This window comes from Schistocerca gregaria, chromosome 7, assembly GCF_023897955.1.
Source record: "Schistocerca gregaria isolate iqSchGreg1 chromosome 7, iqSchGreg1.2, whole genome shotgun sequence".
NCBI lineage: Eukaryota > Metazoa > Arthropoda > Insecta > Orthoptera > Acrididae > Schistocerca > Schistocerca gregaria.
In genome coordinates, this window is record NC_064926.1 from 156,537,568 (window position 1) to 156,560,761 (window position 23,194).

The 23,194-nt window shown below is 43.2% G+C and overlaps 1 protein-coding gene across 1 annotated transcript in view; it reads left to right on the forward strand.

Moving 5' to 3' along the window:
• LOC126281509 (hemicentin-2-like) overlaps positions 1 to 23,194 on the forward strand; it is a 2,121,475-nt gene that overhangs the window by 2,062,092 nt on the left and 36,189 nt on the right. The window contains exon 5 of the mRNA XM_049980531.1: positions 22,510 to 22,809. Coding sequence (XP_049836488.1) covers positions 22,510 to 22,809 — 300 coding nt within the window. The remainder of the gene's footprint in view (positions 1 to 22,509; positions 22,810 to 23,194) is intronic.

The following is a 23,194-nucleotide window of genomic DNA, read 5'->3' on the forward strand; positions in this document are numbered from 1 at the left end:
TTGGAGACAGAATTCTCTAACATTCTGATGCTGGAACGGCAAGGGCTGCAGTCTACGTGGCATTACTGCAACATGTGTTACTGCAGGGGATGCACTTTCGTAGCTACCGTTCAGTACATTCTCTTCTCCCTTTATGACTGTTTGTTATAAATGGAAACCTTTTACTTAGCAAGTAATATGACCGATACGATTTTCTGCTATGGGTTAGCAGATGAAAACAACCTATGATATGCTGCCCTCACGCTGAAAAATACCCATGTCGCAGAGCGCTACGAGACAAACTAATCCACAGATTTTGCCAGCGTTTAAGAGAAGTAAGTTATTGTTTTGTTTTTGTTTCATACTCCCATAAGACTTATTCTTTCTTTCTTTGCTCAACTTGAATCTAACCCCATACACGTGAACTGATATGCGGATACCATAAACACTTTTTTGGGATTTTTAGGTCTCAGTTCAAAGCCAAATTATATATACCTCGAACATCTCACACATCCATATAATCTTATAAACATAATGTACTTAAGAACTCTAAATCCCAGTTAACATTTACATATAACTACATCTACGGTTCGATATGGAAGGAATATTTCTCGTTAAATTGTCTAGTATTTTAAAAATTGCCGTTATACACTTTTCGTAATAAACTGATTAAATTTAAGTCATTACGCCCGTACTAGGAACAGCGCGCCTACTAAACATGAATTTCTATAAATGAATGATCCCAACAGCACGTAGCTCGCTTCACGGTTTTCTGCGTTGAAATGTAAACTCTCTTTGCCGTTAGAGATTTACAATGTTGTTTGCGGTTTCATTTGATGCTGGCTGAGCGAACTCAAATCTAGACCACAATAAATTAATTTTCCAGACTTTCATTAACTCTGAAGTTTAATTTAGTAATGCACACTAGCAGTCACGAACAATACACTTCATTAACAGAAAAATGTTCCCCACTTTGAATCGATGTGTGTTGCCTGTAGGCACAAGGGCTCTTCGGCAGCCGACAGTATCACTCCCTTGCCGCCAAATAATACTCAGTTGGTAATTTCGCAGCAGCACGCTTGATTGCAAATATGCAGAGAGCTTTGTGTGCACTATATAGAGGAACTGGTGGTCCTCATCATAAGCGTACGTTGAAGTGTTTAGTATGTAAATGGAAGTGTTTGGTTGAATAAGATAAATAATTTCGTTTCGCGGGTTATTCTGTTGTTAACTCTGTATTTACATGGGAAAGAAGGAAATGTAACATACAGCTTGAAACAGCCCTGTTATTTTTACATTCGCGATAATAATTTGTTGATCTTTCATGAAAAACAAGTTCACACATTTAATACCGTTTTAGGTATGAACGCTTTTGGCCTAGCTGTTAGGTATTCCTTTAGTATCTTTTAACAATCTACACTCCAAGAAAAAAAAAGAAAGAAAATGCTACGCACCACCAAGGAGTTATCCAAATTGGTTACAAATTGATATTCACACAAGCATCGAAGGAAAATGCAAAATTGTGAACTTTGGTGGCCGATGGATGAATATGATGAATATGTAACGCTGCAGCGAAATTTCACGACGCATCTGGCAAGGATAGTAAACAGGGTACATGTCGATACTAGGGCATACAATCTTTGCCAATTTCATTTGGTATACACATTTGGAGAGTAACTATGCCTCGGAGACACGCAGGTGACAGTACATGCGGATGTCGACATTTGATGGAGAACGTGTCGTTGGGCTTAAAGGAAGGAATGCAGTTATCGGCGAATCACTCATCATTTGAGTAAGAACGATGTCGCTATTCGACGATGTTGGAGGAATGGGTGAACCCTGGCCGAAAACAATGTCAAGAAGAAAGCAAACGACATAGAGAGACGACAGAACGCGAGGACCGAGCTATCGTAAGAGATCTCCGGATTCATCATCATCATCAATGTGACACTCAACTTTTGATTAACCGACCACAAGAGCCTTTAATAGGCCGCTCACAAAAAGGGGGATGAGCCCACGGCTCCTCTTGCGCCGACTGCCATTCATCTCTGTACACTAACTAGCCCATTTGCAGTGGCGTCAGGCACATTTGGCCTGGAATCTAACTGAATGAGGTAGAATTGTCCTCAGTGATGAGTACCGGTTGGAACTAAGTCCCGATAATAGGAAATGCCGTGTGGCTAGCACCTCCCGTCTGGTAGACCGGTCGCCTGGTGCAAGACTTACGAGTTGACGCCACTTCGGCGACTTGAGTGTCGATGGGAATGAAATGACGATGATAAAGACAACACAACAACCAGTCCCTGAGAGGACAAAATCTCTGATCCAGCCGGGAATCGAACCGGGCCGTTAGGCATGACCACTCAGCTACCAGGGGCGGACCTGAGTCCCGATGACCAGCGAAGACGTGTCTGGGGGCGTTCCCGACAGCGGTGAGATACCAACCTGCCAGTCATCCGCCATAAAGCCCGACAGCCAGAATTGATGGTCTGGGATGTCATTTCATTGCATAGCTGGACCTCCTTGGTTGTCATCCGCGCCATTCTTACAACACAGTGGGAAGATGACGATATTCAATGCCTTGTTTCGGTCCTTCATGGCCAGCCATCCTGGTCTTACATTTCAGCAAGATAATGTCCTCCTGCAGACGGCGAGTTTGTACTGCTTGTCTTCGTGCTTGCCAGACCTGACCTTGGCAAAAAAGTTCGCTGGATCTTTCCTCAGTTGAAAACGTTTCGAGCGTTAGGGGCAGAGTCCTCCAACGGTATCGGAGGTTTGACGATTTAAGGCAGCAGTTGGACAAAATTTGGCACGATATCCCTTAGGAAGACAAACAACAAAATTGTTCAAATGGCGCTGAGCACTATGGGACCTAACATCTGAGGTCATCATTCCCCTAGAACTCAGAACTACTTAAACCTAACTAACCTAAGCTCAATTTGTGAAGCTCTTTCTCTTGAACAGATCATCCAATTTTTAAGAAATCTTCATTTATTTGTCTACATGACATCTACCGATTTCCGTTCCATTCGGATGATTGCCTCGTGTTGTTTCTCTTTTTTTTCTTTCTTTTTTTCCTTTTTTGTCTTCGAGTGTATTTTAGAACCGCAAACGAAAACAAATGGGAATATATTAACTGCAGCAAATAACGAGTACCTCTACAACCAGCTACTGAACAGTGATGTCTGGTACTAGATAGCATCGACTGGTACTGAGCCTGCCTGAGTGTTGTTACGAAGTGGTTTAACACACGTGCCTGTAACAGTTGGGTGCTATGTGCCCGTGATAAAACATAAAAACACACAGCGAAGTTGTTGCTGACGACTTTCATCGAAGATGGCAACTGGTAACGAAGAGTACATTACGTTGAATTAGCAGACCCCACTGAAGTCGAAAAAGCCGGCCGGTGTGGCCGAGCGGCTTTAGGCGCTTCAGCCTAGAACCGCGTAACCGCTACGGTCGCAGGTTCGAATCCTGCCTCGGACATGGATGTGTGTGATGTCCTCAGGTTAGTTAGGTTTAAATAGTTCTAAGTTCTAGCGGACTGACGACCACAGATGTTAAGTCCCATAGTGCTCAGAGCCATATGAACCATTTTAAAGTCGGAAACAGGAAGCATGAAGTGGCAGTCTTTGACAACGGAAATTCCAATATAACATTCTCCTGGTTACTTCCGCTGGTCCCAAGTTGGCTGCAAGCTACTTGTTCAAATGGCTCTGAACACTATGGGACTTAACATATGAGGTCATTAGTCTCCTATAACTTAGAACTATTGAAACCTAACTAACCTAAGGACACCACACACATCCATGCCCGAAGCAGGATTCGAACATGCGACCGTAGCGTTCGCGTGGCTCCAGACTGTAGTGCCTAGAAACGCTCGGCCACTTCCGCCGGCCAAGCTACTTGTTAGTTGGCTATGATTGTTCCCCATTGGGCCTCATTTATGTCTTACCAGCTGTATTAATAACCTGTAGATTTGAGAGTAAATTATCCAAAGGCAAAGCGCCAGTAGGGAGCAACATACGTTAAAAGAAACTGCTGGGTATTCAATGAAATATTTGAATTAAACGCTTGCCCATTTCATCTAGGGCGCATGATCAGAGTGGAAGACTACTTGAGCATTAAGTATCTCACATGGGCTGCTGAATGCAGTTATGTGTGGTGAAATATATGTAATAAGTACTCATCCAACTTGGAGCCATATTTTCCTTGGATAGAGTCATTTCTGGCCACTCTATGGTTGGTTATTTGGGCTGGTCAGGCTAGAAGGCCCTCATGAGGCATTTAGGTAGGTTATGGCACCTCTCATCATCGCAGTGTTGTGCATGTTCACCACTCATGGCCCAAAATCCACCAAGTATAACATAAAAAATCAATACAACAGGAATTTATTTACACTCCTGGAAATGGAAAAAAGAACACATTGACACCGGTGTGTCAGACCCACCATACTTGCTCCGGACACTGCGAGAGGGCTGTACAAGCAATGATCACACGCACGGCACAGCGGACACACCAGTAACCGCGGTGTTGGCCGTCGAATGGCGCTAGCTGCGCAGCATTTGTGCACCGCCGCCGACAGTGTCAGCCAGTTTTCCGTGGCATACGGAGCTCCATCGCAGTCTTTAACACTGGTAGCATGCCGCGACAGCGTGGACGTGAACCGTATGTGCAGTTGACGGACATTGAGCGAGGGCGTATAGTGGGCATGCGGGAGGCCGGGTGGACGTACCGCCGAATTGCTCAACACGTGGGGCGTGAGGTCTCCACAGTACATCGATGTTGTCGCCAGTAGTCGGCGGAAGGTGCACGTGCCCGTCGACCTGGGACCGGACCGCAGCGACGCACGGATGCACGCCAAGACCGTAGGATCCTACGCAGTGCCGTAGGGGACCGCACCGCCACTTCCCAGCAAATTAGGGACACTGTTGCTCCTGGGGTATCGGCGAGGACCATTCGCAACCGTCTCCATGAAGCTGGGCTACGGTCCCGCACACCGTTAGGCCGTCTTCCGCTCACGCCCCAACATCGTGCAGCCCGCCTCCAGTGGTGTCGCGACAAGCGTGAATAGAGGGACGAATGGAGACGTGTCGTCTTCAGCGATGAGAGTCGCTTCTGCCTTGGTGCCAATGATGGTCGTATGCGTGTTTGGCGACGTGCAGGTGAGCGCCACAATCAGGACTGCATACGACCGAGGCACACAGGGCCAACACCCGGCATCATGGTGTGGGGAGCGATCTCCTACACTGTCCGAACACCTCTGGTGATCGTCGAGAGGACAATGAATAGTGCACGGTACATCCAAACCGTCATCGAACCCATCGTTTTACCATTCCTAGACCGGCAAGGGAACTTGCTGTTCCAACAGGACAATGCACGTCCGCATGTATCCTGTGCCATCCGACGTGCTCTAGAAGGTGTAAGTCAACTACCCTGGCCAGAAAGATCTCCGGATCTGTCCCCCATTGAGCATGTTTGGGACTGGATGAAGCGTCGTCTCACGCGGTCTGCAGGTCCAGCACGAACGCTGGTCCAACTGAGGCGCAAGGTGGAAATGGCATGGCAAGCCGTTCCACAGGACTACATCCAGCATCTCTACGATCGTCTCCATGGGAGAATAGCAGCCTGCATTGCTGCGAAAGGTGGATATACACTGTACTAGTGCCGATATTGTGCATGCTCTGTTGCCTGTGTCTATGTGCCTGTGGTTCTGTCAGTGTGATCATGTGATGTATTTGACCCCAGGAATGTGTCAATAAAGTTTCCCCTTCCTGGGACAATGAATTCGCGGTGTTCTTATTTCAATTTCCAGGAGTGTATTTATCAATTACACTAACTTGCTTCGGTCTAAGCAACCACCTTCAAACCAGAATCTCTGAAATGTGTAACAAAATGGGTCAAGCAAGGTAAAACTATACAAAATATACCTACGTGTCCATTCTTGATTACTTATGGAGTCGCTCCACGGGGCTGTTGACCAGGCAGTGAATGCAAGGTGTTATTATAGGAAAGTTCCACCCATGTTTTCACACTCAGTCGGTAATATAAACGACAAGAATTCACAGACAGCGTGTGTGCAAATATGACAACGTCGTACTGTAGATTCGAATTTTATACACCGTTGCTTCAAGTCCATAAATGCATTTAAAACGTTTAAAAGGTTACAACAAACCTCAAAAGGCATGTAGTGGCGTCCAGAATAAACGAAAACCTGCTCTATGTTGTGCATTGAAAGATTGAAAGAACCCATTCTCGTGTACGTGTTTTCAGTGTCTAGCAAAGACGATACATTCATTCAGGCAAAGATTACGATCTTGTGGACGCCATTGCTGTCCATAGGAACTTACACCCGCTAATATTGGCATCCCAGTGACTACTTGGCCTGCAGGTGGTCCACTGAAACGATGTGTGTCCTGTCTCACTCTCAGCGTAACACACTGTTTAGACACACAAAACGTTTGCATGCAAATACAAACTCTGTTTATTATAAAATCACGAACAGTTTAAGCAGACGTTAATATTACCGATGACATGTGAAACTACTGGCGGAGCTTCCCCTTTATAATGCGTTATATTCGTTAGTCTGTCAGCAGTGACAGAATGTGAATTTCTGGTACTCACTAGCAGGTCCGTGAACCGGCTTCCCATGTCGTCAGGGTGACGTACATCAGTTTATTATACAACTAAGAGGGCGTACTGAAAAGTAATTCCTCCGAAATTTTTTATGTGTAAACCCTCAAAGATTTTTAAACAAAATAAACATTAGATCTATTAACGTTCCTTATTTTTATTATTCATGTCTACATATTTGTTGCCCTTTGCCGCTAGAGGGCTCCGACTTGTAGCGTGTAACATGGAGGTATATGACGTAACTATGTGCGTGAGAAGCAGCATGCTGTAATCGAGTTTCGAATTCGAAGATTTCGCCCACACACGGAGTTCCCTTTCCTTCAGGATGACAATGCCAGAACAACAAAAGAGTGTTCTGACATCCACAACAATCCGACGCCTTGGACTGTTCAAATGTGTGTGAAATGTTATGGGACTTAACTGCTAAGGTCATCAATCCCTAAGCTTACACAGTACTTAACCTAACTTACCCTAAGGACAAACACACACACCCATGCCCGAGGGAGGACTCGAGCCTCCGCCGGAACCAGCCGCACAGCCCATGACTGCAGCGCCTGAGACCGCTCGGCTAATCCCGCGCGGCCGCCTTGGACTCAATGTCTTTGAATATCCTCCGTACAGTCCCGACTTGGCACATTCGATTTTCATCAGTTTCCAAAACTTGAAGAACACCTTCGGGAACTTCACTTTTGATATTCATATTCATGAAGCGGTACAAGCCGAGGTGAAGTTGTGGCTCCGTCAACAATGTTATACATTCTACAGCGACTGTGTTAACAAACTGGTCTGTCGTTGGGAAAAATAAACATGGAGTCATGAGGAATGAGGATGTAGGATGTTGATAACGTTTGATAAATAGCTGTACAAGTTTGATAAATAGCTTTAAGAGTTTTCACATATGAAACTGTAAGTCATTACTTTTCATTGCGCACTTGTGTGTTACTTGTATGTTCATTTTTGAGGTTGCATTCTTTTACCACACTTGGTCCATTTTGTTACACATTTTGAAGTGTCTGGTCTATAAATGGTCCCTTTTACCGAAACTGGTTACTGGAATTGACAAATAAATAATTTTTGCCATCTGGACTGCATTAATTACTATGAAATTCAATGCGATCGCTGTCATTCCAATTTGACATCATACCTTTTTAGAAATGCCACCAGTGAATGATGCTGGTCGGTGATAAGCGACTCCCAACAGACCATAACTTATTGTCTATGAAGGCCATTTTAATTGCTTACTATTTTCAACTCGTTCTGCCTTCTAATTTTCTCTCGATTTACCAGCCTCTCTTTTTCACTCCCACACTTTGTTGTATTTACCTATCAGCATAAAAAGATCACCAAAGATGATCTTGATCGGCTCCTAGGCGTCACATTCCTTCTTGAATGACTAACGTGGGCTGCATCCAACATCATTTCAAGAAATTTGCACCCAGCAGTGTCTTGTAACGTACATCTACCCACACTGAATGAATCTACAATGGAATGAGGAATGTGGCAAATGTTGACCACTTTGCCTGGCTGGAGACATTTGTGGGATACGGCAGGCACAGAGCCTTTCAGTGCTGACAGCGCTGGCAGACGATGTGTAAATGGCTGTTTGTCGAGAAATTTTTCGGAAGACATCTTGAAACCAGACGTCACACAGGATGCGGGTATTACAGTATATTCAGTAAAGATAGAATATAAATTCAAAAAGATCCACTTTAAGGCGGGATGTGCACGAAATTTCCATTCTTGGAACTGTTTGCAAGATATTGTAACGAAATCTGGCACAGTACTTAACTAATGTTATGTGCAGGCACATGTTAGTTTTCACGTTAACTGATCTTTATATATAAATAATTGCATTTTTGTCAATAGTATGAATACAAATGTACATTTACGGCTGATTTTTCAAAACTAAATTCATTTTTGTAAACAGTTCGATATACGATTATTAACATTATCTGCGAAAGCGAACTCCGACGTCTTTCTTTGCAGAATTATTGTACTCCATAAATAACGCTGAAAAATATTCGCCGAATTGTAGAGCTTTTCTGTTCCGTAAGTGGCTTACTATTTTATTGACTCAAAATTATTTCGACATCATTTTTCTCTATAGTACTGACTAGTTTTATGCCACATTTAATTGATCCATCTCCAATGGTTAGTAAGAGAAATGTACATGAAGTTTCTAAACTGCAATTCACTAGACCCCTGAAAAAAATTTTGATAGTGGCTTATCAACGTAAACCGAAAAACACAGAATCATTGGCGGCGATGTTATTCCATTGGATTCTTGATGTACTTCCCAAATGTTCCCTATGTTGTAATTCCACAAAACTGGGATCAAATGTCGCAGGAATGAATAATACAAGAAAATACGGAAGAAAAATGTTGCGCGCAGGTTTTTTTTTAAACTATTATTTTTTTTACATTTTTAGAACTGGAACTGATGGTGTAGTATCACGGTATGTAGCGAATGGAGAGTTAATAATATTTTTTTCACAGCTTTGATCCACATTGCAAATGCTCCACTTAGGACGCAACATGCGACTCTCAGACCACAGCTGTCATGTTGAATCATGCCACGACACCATTTTGATAATTCTCACTTGAAGCCAAATACCACCACTTCAACTACTTATTGTTGTTTGCCAAAAGGTGTTCATCTCCCGATTGATCCATTATAACTCATTGAGCTAGTTATTCGGTGACAATTTATTTTTTTAGAGTTAGACGCGAACTTTCTTGTAGCCCGATACATGGCTGATCGTTCGGGCTAAATCGTGTTAACGACAGATCATATTGCACTGATTACTGCCCTGGCTCATTCAAATTCTCGGACAAAAAACTTAATTGATTACAAAAGTCAGGCTCCATAGCTATTTTGTAGGTTGAGTGTTCTTGCTGTCTCTTTCTGTTTCTTTTAAATTGATTGTACTCGAGTTTGTCTTCATATATCCTTGTGACTGTTATTAGGTATCGTCTCGGTTAGAAAGACTCCGAATTTTACTCTATTCTCACAGAGGCTAAAGATAAAACGGATAATGTTGTTTACAGGCACTGTTCAAATATCGAACGCTTTAACAATAATTAGCTCAATTGCTACGGAATTACGTTGAAAAGGAACAAATAATTGTGCCTTTGTCGCAGTGTTATTATTTTGAGAAGGTGATACGTATCCAAGGTCGGGTATTTCCTCAATTACATTATAAAATAAGGTCTACATCAGTCCGATATAGCCGAACGATCTACATCCAGTTAATAGTAATATTCCCTCAACAAGTGAACATGCTAATGCTGTAGTCATATGAAGTTCTTTTAGCGTTTGTAAGAACTGGTCGCCGGCCAGAGTGACCTTGCGGTTCTAGGCGCTACAGTCTGGAACCGCGCGACCGCTACGGTCGCAGGTTCGAATCCTGCCTCGGGCATCGATGTTTGTGATGTCCTTAGGTTAGTTAGGTTTAAGTAGTTCTAAGTTCTAGGGGACTGATGACCTCAGAAGTTCATTCCCATAGTGCTCAGAGCTGGTTCTGTTAATTTCGAATTGCAGGCCAAGTACAAGTTCCATGTACATTTATATCTATACATTACAATCCACGTTTCAGTAAGCGTGTGGAGTCTAACAAAGGTGTGTCTTAAATTCTCCGTTTTTCCTGTTTCACTAACGTGTCTGGGGGGAACGAATTTCAGTAAACCTTGGCCCGAGTGCGATTCTCCTTGATTTTTCGTCATATTTATTTTTCGGGATATGTGTTGGAGGATGTAATATGTTCTGTAATTTATTTAGGAAACTGCGATCTCCAAAGTTCAATAGTAATTTTTAATTTTATTAATTAATTAATTTATTTATAATAATTATTGTTTTTATTATTGAGTTTGATTATGATTATTTCTTTCCTGTTATTTTTTTAGTTTTTTCTGTTTGTGAGGGTGCTTTAGGCCTTTCTATTTTAGTTTCAATAATTCGTTCTCATTGTAATGATTTTTTAAATTCTTTTGGTATATCTTTATGTTAAAGTATTTATTTATGACTATTGTTTTGATCCCTCTTTGTTTGCTGAATAATTGTTGATGGTTGGTTCATTCTTTAATGTTTCTGTCGAGTTTTGTGTTCGGCCACTATCATTTGATAGGATTTTCTCTAAAGTTCAGAGTCATCTGTGGGTGTTGTAGTGTCAGCAGCAGTGAAGAGTGGAACCATGGTTTACTTTGGAAGTGACTGCAAGCAGTCCAGGAGTTAGAATGTGGACAGCGAAGAAGGAAACTATGTTTTGTATTACAAGTTAGCTTAAACAGTTTGTATGTGAATGGAGGAACTCAAGCGCCAAAGAAACTGGTATATGTATGCTTATTCAAACACAGAAATATGTAAGCAGCCAGAAGACCGCGCTACGGTCGACAACGCCTATGTAAGACAACTAGTGTCAGACGCAGTAGTTAGATCGGTTACTGATGCTAGGAAATGGCAGGTTATCAAGATTTAAGTGAGTTTGGACGTGGTGTCATAGTCGGTGCACGAGCGATGAGAAACAGCATCTCCGAGGTAGCGATAAAGTAAGGATTTTCCCGTACGACTATTTCACGAGTGAACCGTGAATATCAGGCATCTGGTAAAACATCAAATCTCCGACATCGTTGCTGCCGGAAAAAGATCCTGCAAGAAGAAGATCAACGACGAATGAAGAGAATCGTTCAACATGATACTAAAGCAAACCTTGCGCAAATTGCTGCAGATTTCAGTGCTGAGCCAACAACAAGTGTCAGCCTGCGAACCGTTCAACGATACATCATCGATATGGGCTTTCGAGGCCAAAGGCCTACTCCTGTATCCTTGATTACTGCACGACACAAAGCTTTACGCCTTTATTGAGCGCATCAACACCGATATAGGACCGTTGAAGACTCGAAATGTGTTGCTGGTCGGACGAGTCTCGTTTCAAATTGTATCGTGTGAATGGACGTGTACGGTTACGGAGACAACCTCATGAATCCTTGGACACTGCATGTCAGCTGGGGACTGTTCAAGCTGGTGGAGGCTCTATAATGGTGTGGAGCGTGTGAAATTGGAGTGATATGGGACCCCTGATACGTCTAGATACGTCTCTGACATGTGACACGTAGGTAAGCGTCCTCTGATAATCTGCATCCATTCATGTCCATTGCGCATTCCAACGGACTGGCAGTTCCAGCAGGACACTACGGCGCCCCAGACGTCCAGAATTGTTACAGAGTGTTTCCAGGATCACTCTTCTGAGTTTAAACACTTCCGCTGGCCACCAAACTCCCCAGAGATGAACATTATTGAGGGTATTTGGGATGCCTTGCGACGTGCTGTTCAGAAGTGATCTCCACCCCCCTTGTACTCTTGCGGACTTTTGGGCAACCCTGCAGGCTTCATGATGTCAATTCCCTCCAGCTCTACCTCAGACACTAGTCGAGTCCATGCCACGTTGCATTGCGGGACTTCTGCGTGTCGCGGGGGCCCACACGATATTAGGTACGTGTACCCCCTTTTTTTTTGGTTCTTCAGTGTACAATAGCGACTTACCGAATGAGGCGTTGCGTTAGAAAACTGACCTCATATTTGGGACGATGGGGCCCCGTGGGATTAGCCGATCGGTCTAAGGGCGCTGCAGTCATGGGCTGTGCGGCTGGTCCCGGCGGAGGTTCGAGACCTCCCTCGGGCATGGGTGTGTGTGTCCTCAGAATAATGTAGGTTAAGTAGGGACCTTAGCAGTTAAGTCCCATAAGACTTCACACACATTTAAACATTTTTTTGGGACGATGGAATGGCTCTGTCCAGCCATCCAGATTTGGATCTTCTGTCGTTTTCGAAGATCACTATGGCAAATGCCGTGTTGGTTCCTTCAAGGCCACCGCCGACCGTCTGTCCGTATCTTTAGGCTACTTGTCCTATCCTCATAAGCATGTCATGTCTTCTGTGTGTTATATTTTGGCCAATTGATTGATACTGTACTACCTTGACAAATCCTATATCATTGTGATATGAGCCTTCGACGAATAGAAATAAATGAATAAACAAGTAACCCATGACGAAATACGCCATTCTTGTTGTTATCTTCTTTAACTCTTCTGTTGATCCCACCTTGTAAAGTTTAAGACTGGTGTGAGCTTCAACGTTTTGTGAGCTCCTTCTTTTGTCTGTGAATTACTTTCCATTAGGATTTATTCTCGGAGTGTCAACGTGGCGTCTGCTTTTCCTGGAACTATTACTGTGTGTCCGGTTCGCTTTATATTGCTCTGAACGACTCCTCAGATGTTCTTCAGTAGTCGCTATTTTCATGGAACTTTCTGCTCTTTTATTTTTCAACAGGATCCATAGCCACCAAAATTCGTTTCAGTGACAGAAATCTGTCAAATAACCTTTCATTGGGTGGGTAAAAATATACCTTAATTTGGTTTTCGTTACTACGTTTCAGCTGTGGAAATATTGTCAAGTATTTGCAATAGTAGTCATCGAAGTGGACGTACTAGGGGTAGAGGCAGCTCACTCAGCACATCACACAATGGTAGAAATGTAGGGTGTTGAGAGGACTTTATAGTTGGATACACGACACCAAGTTAACAGCAGTTATGTCTCATAGCAGTTAGGAGTTTAAGAACGCTGTGCCTTTTGCATCAATATTCCGCAAGCCACGTGACGGTGTATGGTGGAGGGTACCTGTAGCGTAACTACCTGATACCTCCTTCTCTGTTCCATTCGCGATTGGTGCGTGGGAGGAAAGAATTGTCGGTAAGCCTCTGTATTAGTTCTTATTTTTCGAATTTTCTCGTTGCGGTCTCTTCGCGAGACGTGTGTGTGAGGAAGTAAGATGTTGTCCGAACCTTCACGGATAGTACTCTCTCGAAATTTCAGCAGTAACCTTCTTCGTGGCGTGTATAGTCTTTCTTGTAGCGTCAGCCAGTGGAATTTTTTGAACATCTCTCTAACGCTCTCTCACGGACTAAACGATACCGTGACGAAATGCACCACTCTTCGTTGGAAATTGTCTCTCTCTCTCTCTCTCTCTCTTCTGTCAGTCATACCCGCTAAGGGTTCCAGGCCGATGAACAGTACTCAAGAATCGGTCGAATAAGAGCCTAGTGAGCACCTTGCTTAGTGGATGAATTACATTTCCTCCCGCCCCCCTTCCCTTCTCACCGCCCTCCTCTCTGCCCCAATCGGTCTCTTGCAACATCATAAGGAAGATAACGGTCGCGTGAAGAAGCAGAAGCTAATAGAACGTGACTAAATTTTCATAGCATACCTCCATAGGCGAGAGCGGGCAAAATGGAGTCCTGGAGTTCCATCACCAATATTTCACCTGAAACAAGAGCACACCTACTGATGTGCAGCTTCTACGCACCATTGAAGGTTAACTGCGAAATATTTCAGCATCCTCTAATTGCTGACATTGGGAGGTGGTAACCTCACTTAGAGGCTCACTCCTGTCTCATGATATCAATATATCATACAGATACCCATAATATTTGACTTTAGTACAAGAAGTTTAGGAAATTTACGTTGAGGAATGTACGGAATCTAGAATATGCAGAGTGCGTCAGATAACTGAAAACCTACTTTCTGAAAATTAGATTCGCATTCTTCCTTTAACGGCAACCGACTTGCAGTTTCTCCCCTTACCGGGAACTGAATTTGTTCACAATATCGTTCTTTCCATTGCGACCGTCATTAACGATCATGCAGTCGACTGGCCATTGAATCCGAATCTCTCTTCCCACTTGATATACAGGGCTATTACAAACGATTGAAGCTATTTCATAAATTCACTGTAGCTCCATTCATTGACATATGGTAACGACAAACTACAGATACGTAGAAAAACTCATAAAGTTTTGATCGGCTGAAGCCGCACTTCAGGTTTCTGCCGCCAGAGCGCTCGAGAGCGCAGTGATACAAAATGGCGACAGGAGCCAAGAAAGCGTATGTCGTGCTTGAAATGCACTCACATCAGTCAGTCATAACAGTGCAACGACACTTCAGGACGAAGTTCAACTAAGACCCACCAACTGCTAACTCCATTCGGCGATGGTATGCGCAGTTTAAAGCTTCTTGATGCCTCTGTAAGGGGAAATCAACGGGTCGGCATGCAGTGAGCGAAGAAACGGTTGAACGCGTGCGGGCAAGTTCCCCGCGTAGCCCGCGGAAGTCGACGAATAAAGCAAGCACGGAGCTAAATGTACCACAGACGACGGTTTGGAAAATCTTACGGAAAAGGCTAAAGCAGAAGCCTTACCGTTTACAATTGCTACAAGCCCTGACACCCGATGACAAAGTCAAATGCTTTGAATTTTCGGCGCGGTTGCAACTGCACATGGAAGAGGATGCGTTCAATGCGAAACTTGTTTTCAGTGGTGAAGCAACATTTTTTCTTAATGGTGAAGTGAACAGACACAATGTGCGAATCTGGGAGGTAGAGAATCCTCACGTATTAGTGCAGAAAATTCGCAATTCACCAAAAGTTAATGTGTTTTGTGTATCTCACTGTTTAAAGCTTACGGCCCCTTTTTCTTCTGTGAAGAAAACGTTACAGGACACGTGTATCTGGACATGCTGGAAAATTGGCTCATGCCACAACTGGAGACCGACAGCGCCGACGTCATCTTTCAACAGGATGGTGCTCCACTGCACTTCCATCATGATGTTCGGCATTTCTTAAACAGGAGATTGGAAAACCGATGGATCGGTCGTGGTGGAGATCATGATCAGCAATTCATGTCATGGCCTCCACGCTCTCCCGACTTAACCCCATGCGATTTCTTTTTGTGGGGTTATGTGAAATATTCAGTGTTTAAACCTCCTCTACCAAGAAACGTGCCAGAACTGCGAGCTCGCATCAACGATGCTTTCGAACTCATTGATGTGGACATGCTACGTCGAGTGTGGGTGGAACTTGATTTTCGGCTTGATGTCTGCCGAATCGCTAAAGGGGCACATATCGAACATTTGTGAATGCCTGAAAAAACTTTTTGAGTTTTTGTATGTGTGTGCAAAGCATTGTGAAAATACCTCAAATAATAAAGTTATTGTAGAGCTGTGAAATAGCTTCAATCATTTGTAATAACCCTGTATATACGGGTGTCTTGGCCACGCGAGTAAATAATTGTCGATTTTTATCTAGAACCTAAATGAACTGCTACACTAATTTAAATTCTGTGCTGTGAGGGTTCTTTTCTGAATACCCACGTTCAGTCTCTACTCTACACTCTTCATTACTTCCAAACTCCACCGATGACTCTCTGTGTTGCTCCAGAAATGAGCAATAAACTTGACTGATGCCGCAGATGTACGTAAACACAATTGGACTGGTAATGGAAGTAATTGTCACAGAAATAATTCACTTAAAGAAGTGGCCGATCATACACTGGTGTTGTTTCTCCAGTGCAAGATACTGTCCAGGAATACAGCTGATTCAGGAAATAAATTTACTTTTTCTTTCCACGCTATTAAATTTTTTTTTTTACCGAAACGGAAGAGGAATGAGAACCGCAACATTTGCTCACGGTATCCAAGACCTGTCTTTGTCGCCTTCAGTCCGATTTCTGGTTTGATGAAACTGTTCCTTCTAGTTTTTTTTTTTTTTGACGTCTCTTTATAACAAATGGAGCTTACATCTGTTAGTATTTGTACCCGCTTATAATAGTAAGCCTTGGTTGTGTTGTTGTTTTGATCTTCAGCCAGAAGACTGATTTGATACAGCTCTCCATGTTACTCTATCCTGTGCAATGCTGTTCATCTCGGAGTAACTACTGCAACCTAGTCCGCGGCTCGTGGTCTTAGAGGCTATTGTCAGTTTACTATTTTTGTTCTATTTTGTAAGCTTACAAATGGCACTATATTGAAATGTGTTCTTCAGTCTATTGTAGGATACAATTCGTGTTGAAACAGTTCCAGCACTTCATTATTTTGTTTTTGAGCTTATGTACATATATGGTTGTTTTAATAAAGGAAAAAATGTGGTCTTGTGGTAGCGTTCTCGCTTCCCGCGCACGGGGTCCCTGGTTCACTCCCCGGTGGGGTCAGCGATTTTCTCTGGCTCGAGATGACTGGGTGTTGTGTGTCTTTCATCATCATTTCATCCTCATTCAGTTGCAAGTCGCCGTAGAGGTGTTAAAGTACCCGCGAGGGGTCTCCCGGCCACCAATGCCATGCGCTCATTATTATTACTGCAGCCTACATCCATGTTTTTCAAAGAAAATACCGTACTGGCTGTATGAAAGATTTTTATTACATCTGCGACCGGTTTCGCACCACTTATCGGTGTATCCTCGGGCAATCTATATAAAAAAAAAAAAAAAAAAAAAAAAAAAAAAAAAAAAACACCTCATATAAACTATTCGATACCCCAATTCTGAGTTGTAAATTAAAATTTTTAAATAGCCATTTTTTTAGTAAAACAAGAAAGTACTCATAAACGGTATTTATAACATAGTAACGTTGTACATTGCCTTGTAGCCACTCCCTGCCAATCATGTCCAATATACCGTACAAGCGGTATGTAAAATTTAAAAATCTTTTTTAATTTTTTTTTTGAATGAAGGGAGCGGCAATGACCTAGAAAATTAAAATAAAATACGATGCTGATAAAACTCCCCTAAACACGAATGACGAAGAGCGGAACATTAGCATGAACAAACAGTGGAATTGGGGCATGTAAACATATCAGAACAAACCGTGCAAGCTGAGAGGGGCCGCGATTCAACGGATAGGGCCTGACTGACTGGCCGAGACCCGGAAAGCGCTCACGCAGCGGCGCGAGAATCGCCAGAGGCCGGATGGCGTGTACAAGGTGTAAAGCGAAGCGTGTGGCGGAAGCGGGGGGGTGCTGAACATTTGATAAACAATTCCTTATGTTTTTTTAAGTCTAGTACCATACTAGGAGGCCAATATAAAAAATGGGCTGTTAGTTAAAACCACATGAATAATAAATGTGGTGGTTCTGAATGCGTAAGGCCCGGAGTACGCATAAAAGTGTATTGGACTTTACGTACTTTTCATGTGCCAATGGAAATGGGCTCATATTCCACCCATGGCCCACGGCTAAGACACTGGCACTCTTTGCTACTCAAAACTGTAGTGTACTGTACACTCTTGGATGCTGTTGAATAACTGTAACATCGAATTGTATAGTCCTGCCAAGATTTATGGGATTATATGGAGATTTTTAAACGATTTCGTTACTCAGTGCAGAGATGAGTGCACTACGGCATCAAAATGCGCGTGCGACACGTGCAACACCTCTTCTAACTGATATAAGCGTACAGTAATGTGCTGAAGTAGCATTGTATTTCCTGTTAAGGTAAGCGACGGATGAAATTTGAGCTCAGTTAGTCGAGGAACTAGAAAGTTTAAAATATAAATACATTTGTACTAACTTGCAAACTATTTCTTACTGAAGTCATTGGCGGCTCGTAAATACAAATGTAAAATTATCTCGCTTCTTTTAACTTATACTGGGAGATGTCGTCATGATGTTACAAACTATCAGGAATGATGGTGAAGTGTAAATGATTCAATCTGAGGTAAGGGATCCTGGTCCGTAAAAGACTGAATCTGAATTTATAACAGAAAATCATTATGGTAACATTAACATTGGTGTACATGTACCGGTATTGTTACTGAGACGGTAGGACAGGTAACTTGCTGAGGCGATACTACGCACCAAAACAAGATAAAATTGTTTAATAAATATGGTCTCAAAAATGCGTACCTTAAGCGCTATGGGCACTTGTTCACTAGAAGAAATGTCTTTCACAGTAGTGAAGATAAACAAGCGCACTTAGCTCCTATGGTACGCACTATACAGCACATATTTACCGGACTTTTTTCTTGTTTTGATCCAAACTACCTGTTTCAAAAATATGGAAACCAAAGAGCTTACATCAGAAGAGATGTTTCACAGTACTGAAGATGAACAAGGTCTCCTTGCTCATAGGGGAACTCATGTTTACCAGAACTTTTTTCTCGTTTTAGTCCAAACAAAGCTGGCTATCCTACAGTCGTAGCAACAACAGTAGCGATACATGTATTGCACTTTCAGAGATATCACAGCGTTTTTCGGTTATAACTTTCCTCAGTTGTTTGCGGATAGAGGCCCTTTACCTGAAATTGTATTTACCCTTTTCTGTCGTCCTTGAACATTTGTAACATAATATTGGAATCACCCGTTCGTTTCACCGTTCTGAGTTTCCGTTATTGAATATGATAAATAGTACGTTTACGTGGCTCGCACTAGAAACCCTTCACACGTATGAGAATGTGACATTCTTGGATTTCGTGCCGCGTCAGATTTGTATGTAAACTCAAGCTTTCCTGTGCAGTCATTATCAGGAGTTTTTCTAGAAACAACGGAGTGCTTTGCTTACTCACGAGTACTTAACTGCCTGAATTATGTGATGGAAGCGTCTCGAAATAGCGGAACTTCCATATACCGTCACAGTTTATGTTGATGTCTCTGATGAGCGAACATAAGTAGTGGTGGTGGATAACCCGGCATTTTGCTGATAAACTACTGAGAAATAAGTCGAGTTTCACATCCTCTGACGAAATCAGTGTCGCTACTAACGTTCCGCTCTCGCAGTCTTCGGTATCTGGTTGTATACATAACTTCCGTGAATCCTACATAGCGTAACTCGCCCAACTAAATGATGCATCACGCGACTTACTGTTAACTCCTTTTGCTGACAATAGAGAAAGCAGTCGGTAACCTGAGTTTACATAACATTCTGAGGCGGGAAGAAATCTGTGAAACATTTATCCAGCCTTTCACATTTGTTTTCGTCCCAGCCTTAAAGGAGAGACCACGACTTCGGGACCTGGGATTTACTTCAAACTTTGCACACCTCCAGTAGGCCATTAAAAAAATCAATGCGCGATTAGTAAGGCACACTATTCTGGAAATTTCGAAAAAATCGCAAGAGAAGTTTGATTCGTGTATTATGTAACTGAGGTATCTGTGCGAAGATTCCGGGCGTAAGAAAGCAGTGTGGTCAAGTGGTTAGCATTCGCTCTAAGCAAGAAAATCGTAGACGAGGCCACGGTTCGAACTTTCTTAACATGTATTATCTGCAGCAGTCGATATAAAGTGAATCACTTTCATGTTTGTAGTACAAGAGCAAATTCTGTGATATACAAAAAATTTACCACTACACTATTCTTTCTTCGTACATTAAGAACGTCTCATCGCTACGCAGGTTAACTGCAGAACTACCTCTGTGTCTGCAGCTCGAAGGGTCGAGGTGCAAAGCAGTTTCGGGTACCTTACCAGATTGAGTATACAAGGGATTTCGCAAATAACGACAGGCATACATTTTCAGGAAAATTCTATGCGTTTCTAGGTTTACTTGTCGATAGTTATAAATATGTTGGCTCTAATAATTAAATTTAATTAAAAATAGCAAGTAGAAAAAAAACACGAAATTCACTAAAACTCCATGCAACTACACATTGTTTTTTTATTGTATTACCTGTGAAATGCCACATAAATTAAACAGTATGACCAGTATGAAACTTCCTGGCAGATTAAAACTGTGTGCCCGACCGGTGCACACTCCGCTGCAGAGTGAAAATCTCATTCTGGAAGTATGACCAGTGTTGAAAAAATGTAAATTAAAAGTTATATTTTAATGGGAGTCGAACTGTCGCCTCATACACGTTCGTCTTGTAAATCCCCAAACGCTAACCACTCGCCAACAAATTTTTTTTTTTCGGTTTGTTAGGTCCACAATCAGGTACAGGTTAGAGGGGAAACGTGGGCAGGAGTCGACCTCGAGGCCTGGCCCGATACCTCTCCCTTTTCAGCCGCCGTGCACCATCCTCACACTGTTCATATTAATTTACTTATTTATTTAGTTCATTTTTTGTCCACATATATACACAGGGAAAGAAAGTAAAAGTAAAAGTTACCCACCCATTCGGAACTATGGAAATCCCACAAGGTGATATGGAATGGAAGGCGGCCGCATCCAAAGTGTCGGCGTCTCATGTTTCATTCCAAACCGAACGGGCACCTGCCACGTGGGAACGCGCCAACTTTGTGGGGGCGACGTAGAAACGCTGTTAAGGTAATTGGCAAAATACGCGCAATACCGTGAACTGCTCGCAACCGCTGAATGGGCAGTCGGCAAGTATTTCCAGAACTCAAAGCGCAAGTGATGAATGTCTCCATGTAGATATGCCAGGCTGCAGCCCTTTATCCAGAAAACCGCCCGTGACCTTGTTGCAGGAATGTTCGACCGCCGGGTCATGAACTCTAACGTCCAGCACCTATGCACAGATATACAGGGTGGTCCATTGATGGTGACCAGGCCAAATATCTTACGAAATAAGCATCAAATGAAAAAACTACAAAGAACGAAACTTGTCTAACTTGAAGGGGGAAACCAGATGGCTCTATGGTTGGCCCGCTAGATGGCGCTTCCATAGGTCAAAGGGTTATCAACTGCGGTTTTTTTTTAAATAGGAACCCCCATTTTTATACATATTCGTGTAAGACGTAAAGAAATATGAATGTTTTAATTGGACCACTTTTTTCGCTTTGTGATAGATGGCACTGTAATAGTCACAAACGTATAAGTACGAGGTATAACGTAACATTCCTCCAGTGCGGACGGTGTTTGCTTCGTGATACATTACCCTTGATAAAATGGACCGTTTACGAATTGCGGAAAAGGTCTATATCGTGTTGATGTATGGCTATGGTGATCAAAATGACCAACGGGCGTGTGCTATGTATGTTGGTCGGGATCCTGGACGGCATCATCCAAGTGTCCAGACCGTTCGCCGGATAGTTACGTTATTTAAGGAAACAGGAAGTGTTCAGCTACATGTGAAACATCAACCACGACCTGCAACAAATGATGATACCCAAGTAGGTGTTTTAGCTGCTGTCGCGGCAAATCCGGACATCAGTAGCAGACAAACTGCGTGAGAATCGGAAATCTAAAAAACGTCGGTGTTGACAGGAATGTCGTTACACGTATTGCCAAATGCATTGAGGTTGACGGACATCATTTTGAGCATTTATTGCATTCATGTGATATTTAGAGGTAATCACGCTGCAATAGGATGCATTGTCAGGAATGATAAGTACATAAAGGTACATGTATCACATTGGAACAACCGAAATAAAACGTTCAAACGTACCTACGTTCTGTATTTTAATTTAAAAAACCTACCTGATACCAACTGTTCGTCTAAAATTGTGAGCCATATGTTTGTGACCATTACAGCGCCATCTATTACAAAGCGAAAAAAGCGGTCCAACTAAAACATCCATATTCTTTACGTACTACACGAATATGTAATAAAAGATGGGGGTTCCTATTTAAAAAAAAAAAAAACGCAGTTGATATCCGGTTGACCTATCGCAGCGCCAACTAGCGGGTCTACCATAGAACCATCTGGTTTCCCGCTTCAAGCTAGACAAGTTTCGTTCTTTGTAGTTTTTTCACTGACGCTTATTTCGTGAGATAATTGGCCCGGTCACGATCAATGGATCACCCTGTATAAGCAATGTAATAGACGCGTAAACATTAGCTTGCTATTTTCTGAGAATCAACAGAGTAGTGCGCCTTACTACTTGCCCATTTTGTTGTTTTAATGGCCTACTATGTGTTTTGAAGTAACTCTGTAACCAACGTCGTGGTCTCCACTTGCAAGGTTAATGAAACAAAGCAGCAAAATAGTCCTCATTTTATCACCAGTTACGTGTGTAGTCATCCCAGTGCAATTTCCGTTCACGTTATTTCTCCATTACTTTCACCATCCCCTGGTCACTGAGCACGTGTCTCTGAAGCAACCCGCCCTCGTGCACCCCATCACGTGTCCCGCGTCGGCGTACGAGTAAGAGCGGAGAGAAACCGTGCTGCCTTTGGTGCCCACAGCGGCGCAGGCCAACATCTGGGGCCCGGAGGACGTGTTCGTGAAGAAGGGCAGCACCATCAGCCTGACGTGCTCCATCAACGTGCACTCGACGCCGCCGGGGTCGGTGCTGTGGTTCCACGGCGCCGCCGTCGTCGACTTCGACTCGCCGCGCGGCGGCATATCCCTCGAGACGGAGAAGACGGAGGCGGGCACGACGAGCAAGCTGCTCGTGACCAAGGCGCAGCTCGCCGACTCGGGCAACTACACGTGCGTGCCGTCCAACGCCAACCCGGCCAGCGTCTGGGTGCACGTCCTCAACGGTGAGTGCTTCCACCGCTAGCCCACTAGCAGGTAGGCAGCTTCCCACCACAGCGCCGCTTGCTCTGATGGTCGCCAATGAATGTTTACACTAACCGTATACAGAGTGGAAACGGAAAACGTTCCAACACCCAAACATCGAGCTGTCACTTAGTTCGGCACCAAACGTTATAAATCGACAGAGTATGAACCGAAGCTTCGATGTAGTACGTACTATATTTACCGTTCTATTTCTCTTCCTCTAACCTATCTACCTCTTATATATCTCTTTCACCACATTCTATCGTCTTATGTCTCTGCTCGATGAGAATAACTCACAAGCTGCAAGAGCATAACGAGAAAATTCCCAACTAACAATGGGACTGACATTCAGAAAAGAAAAGTATG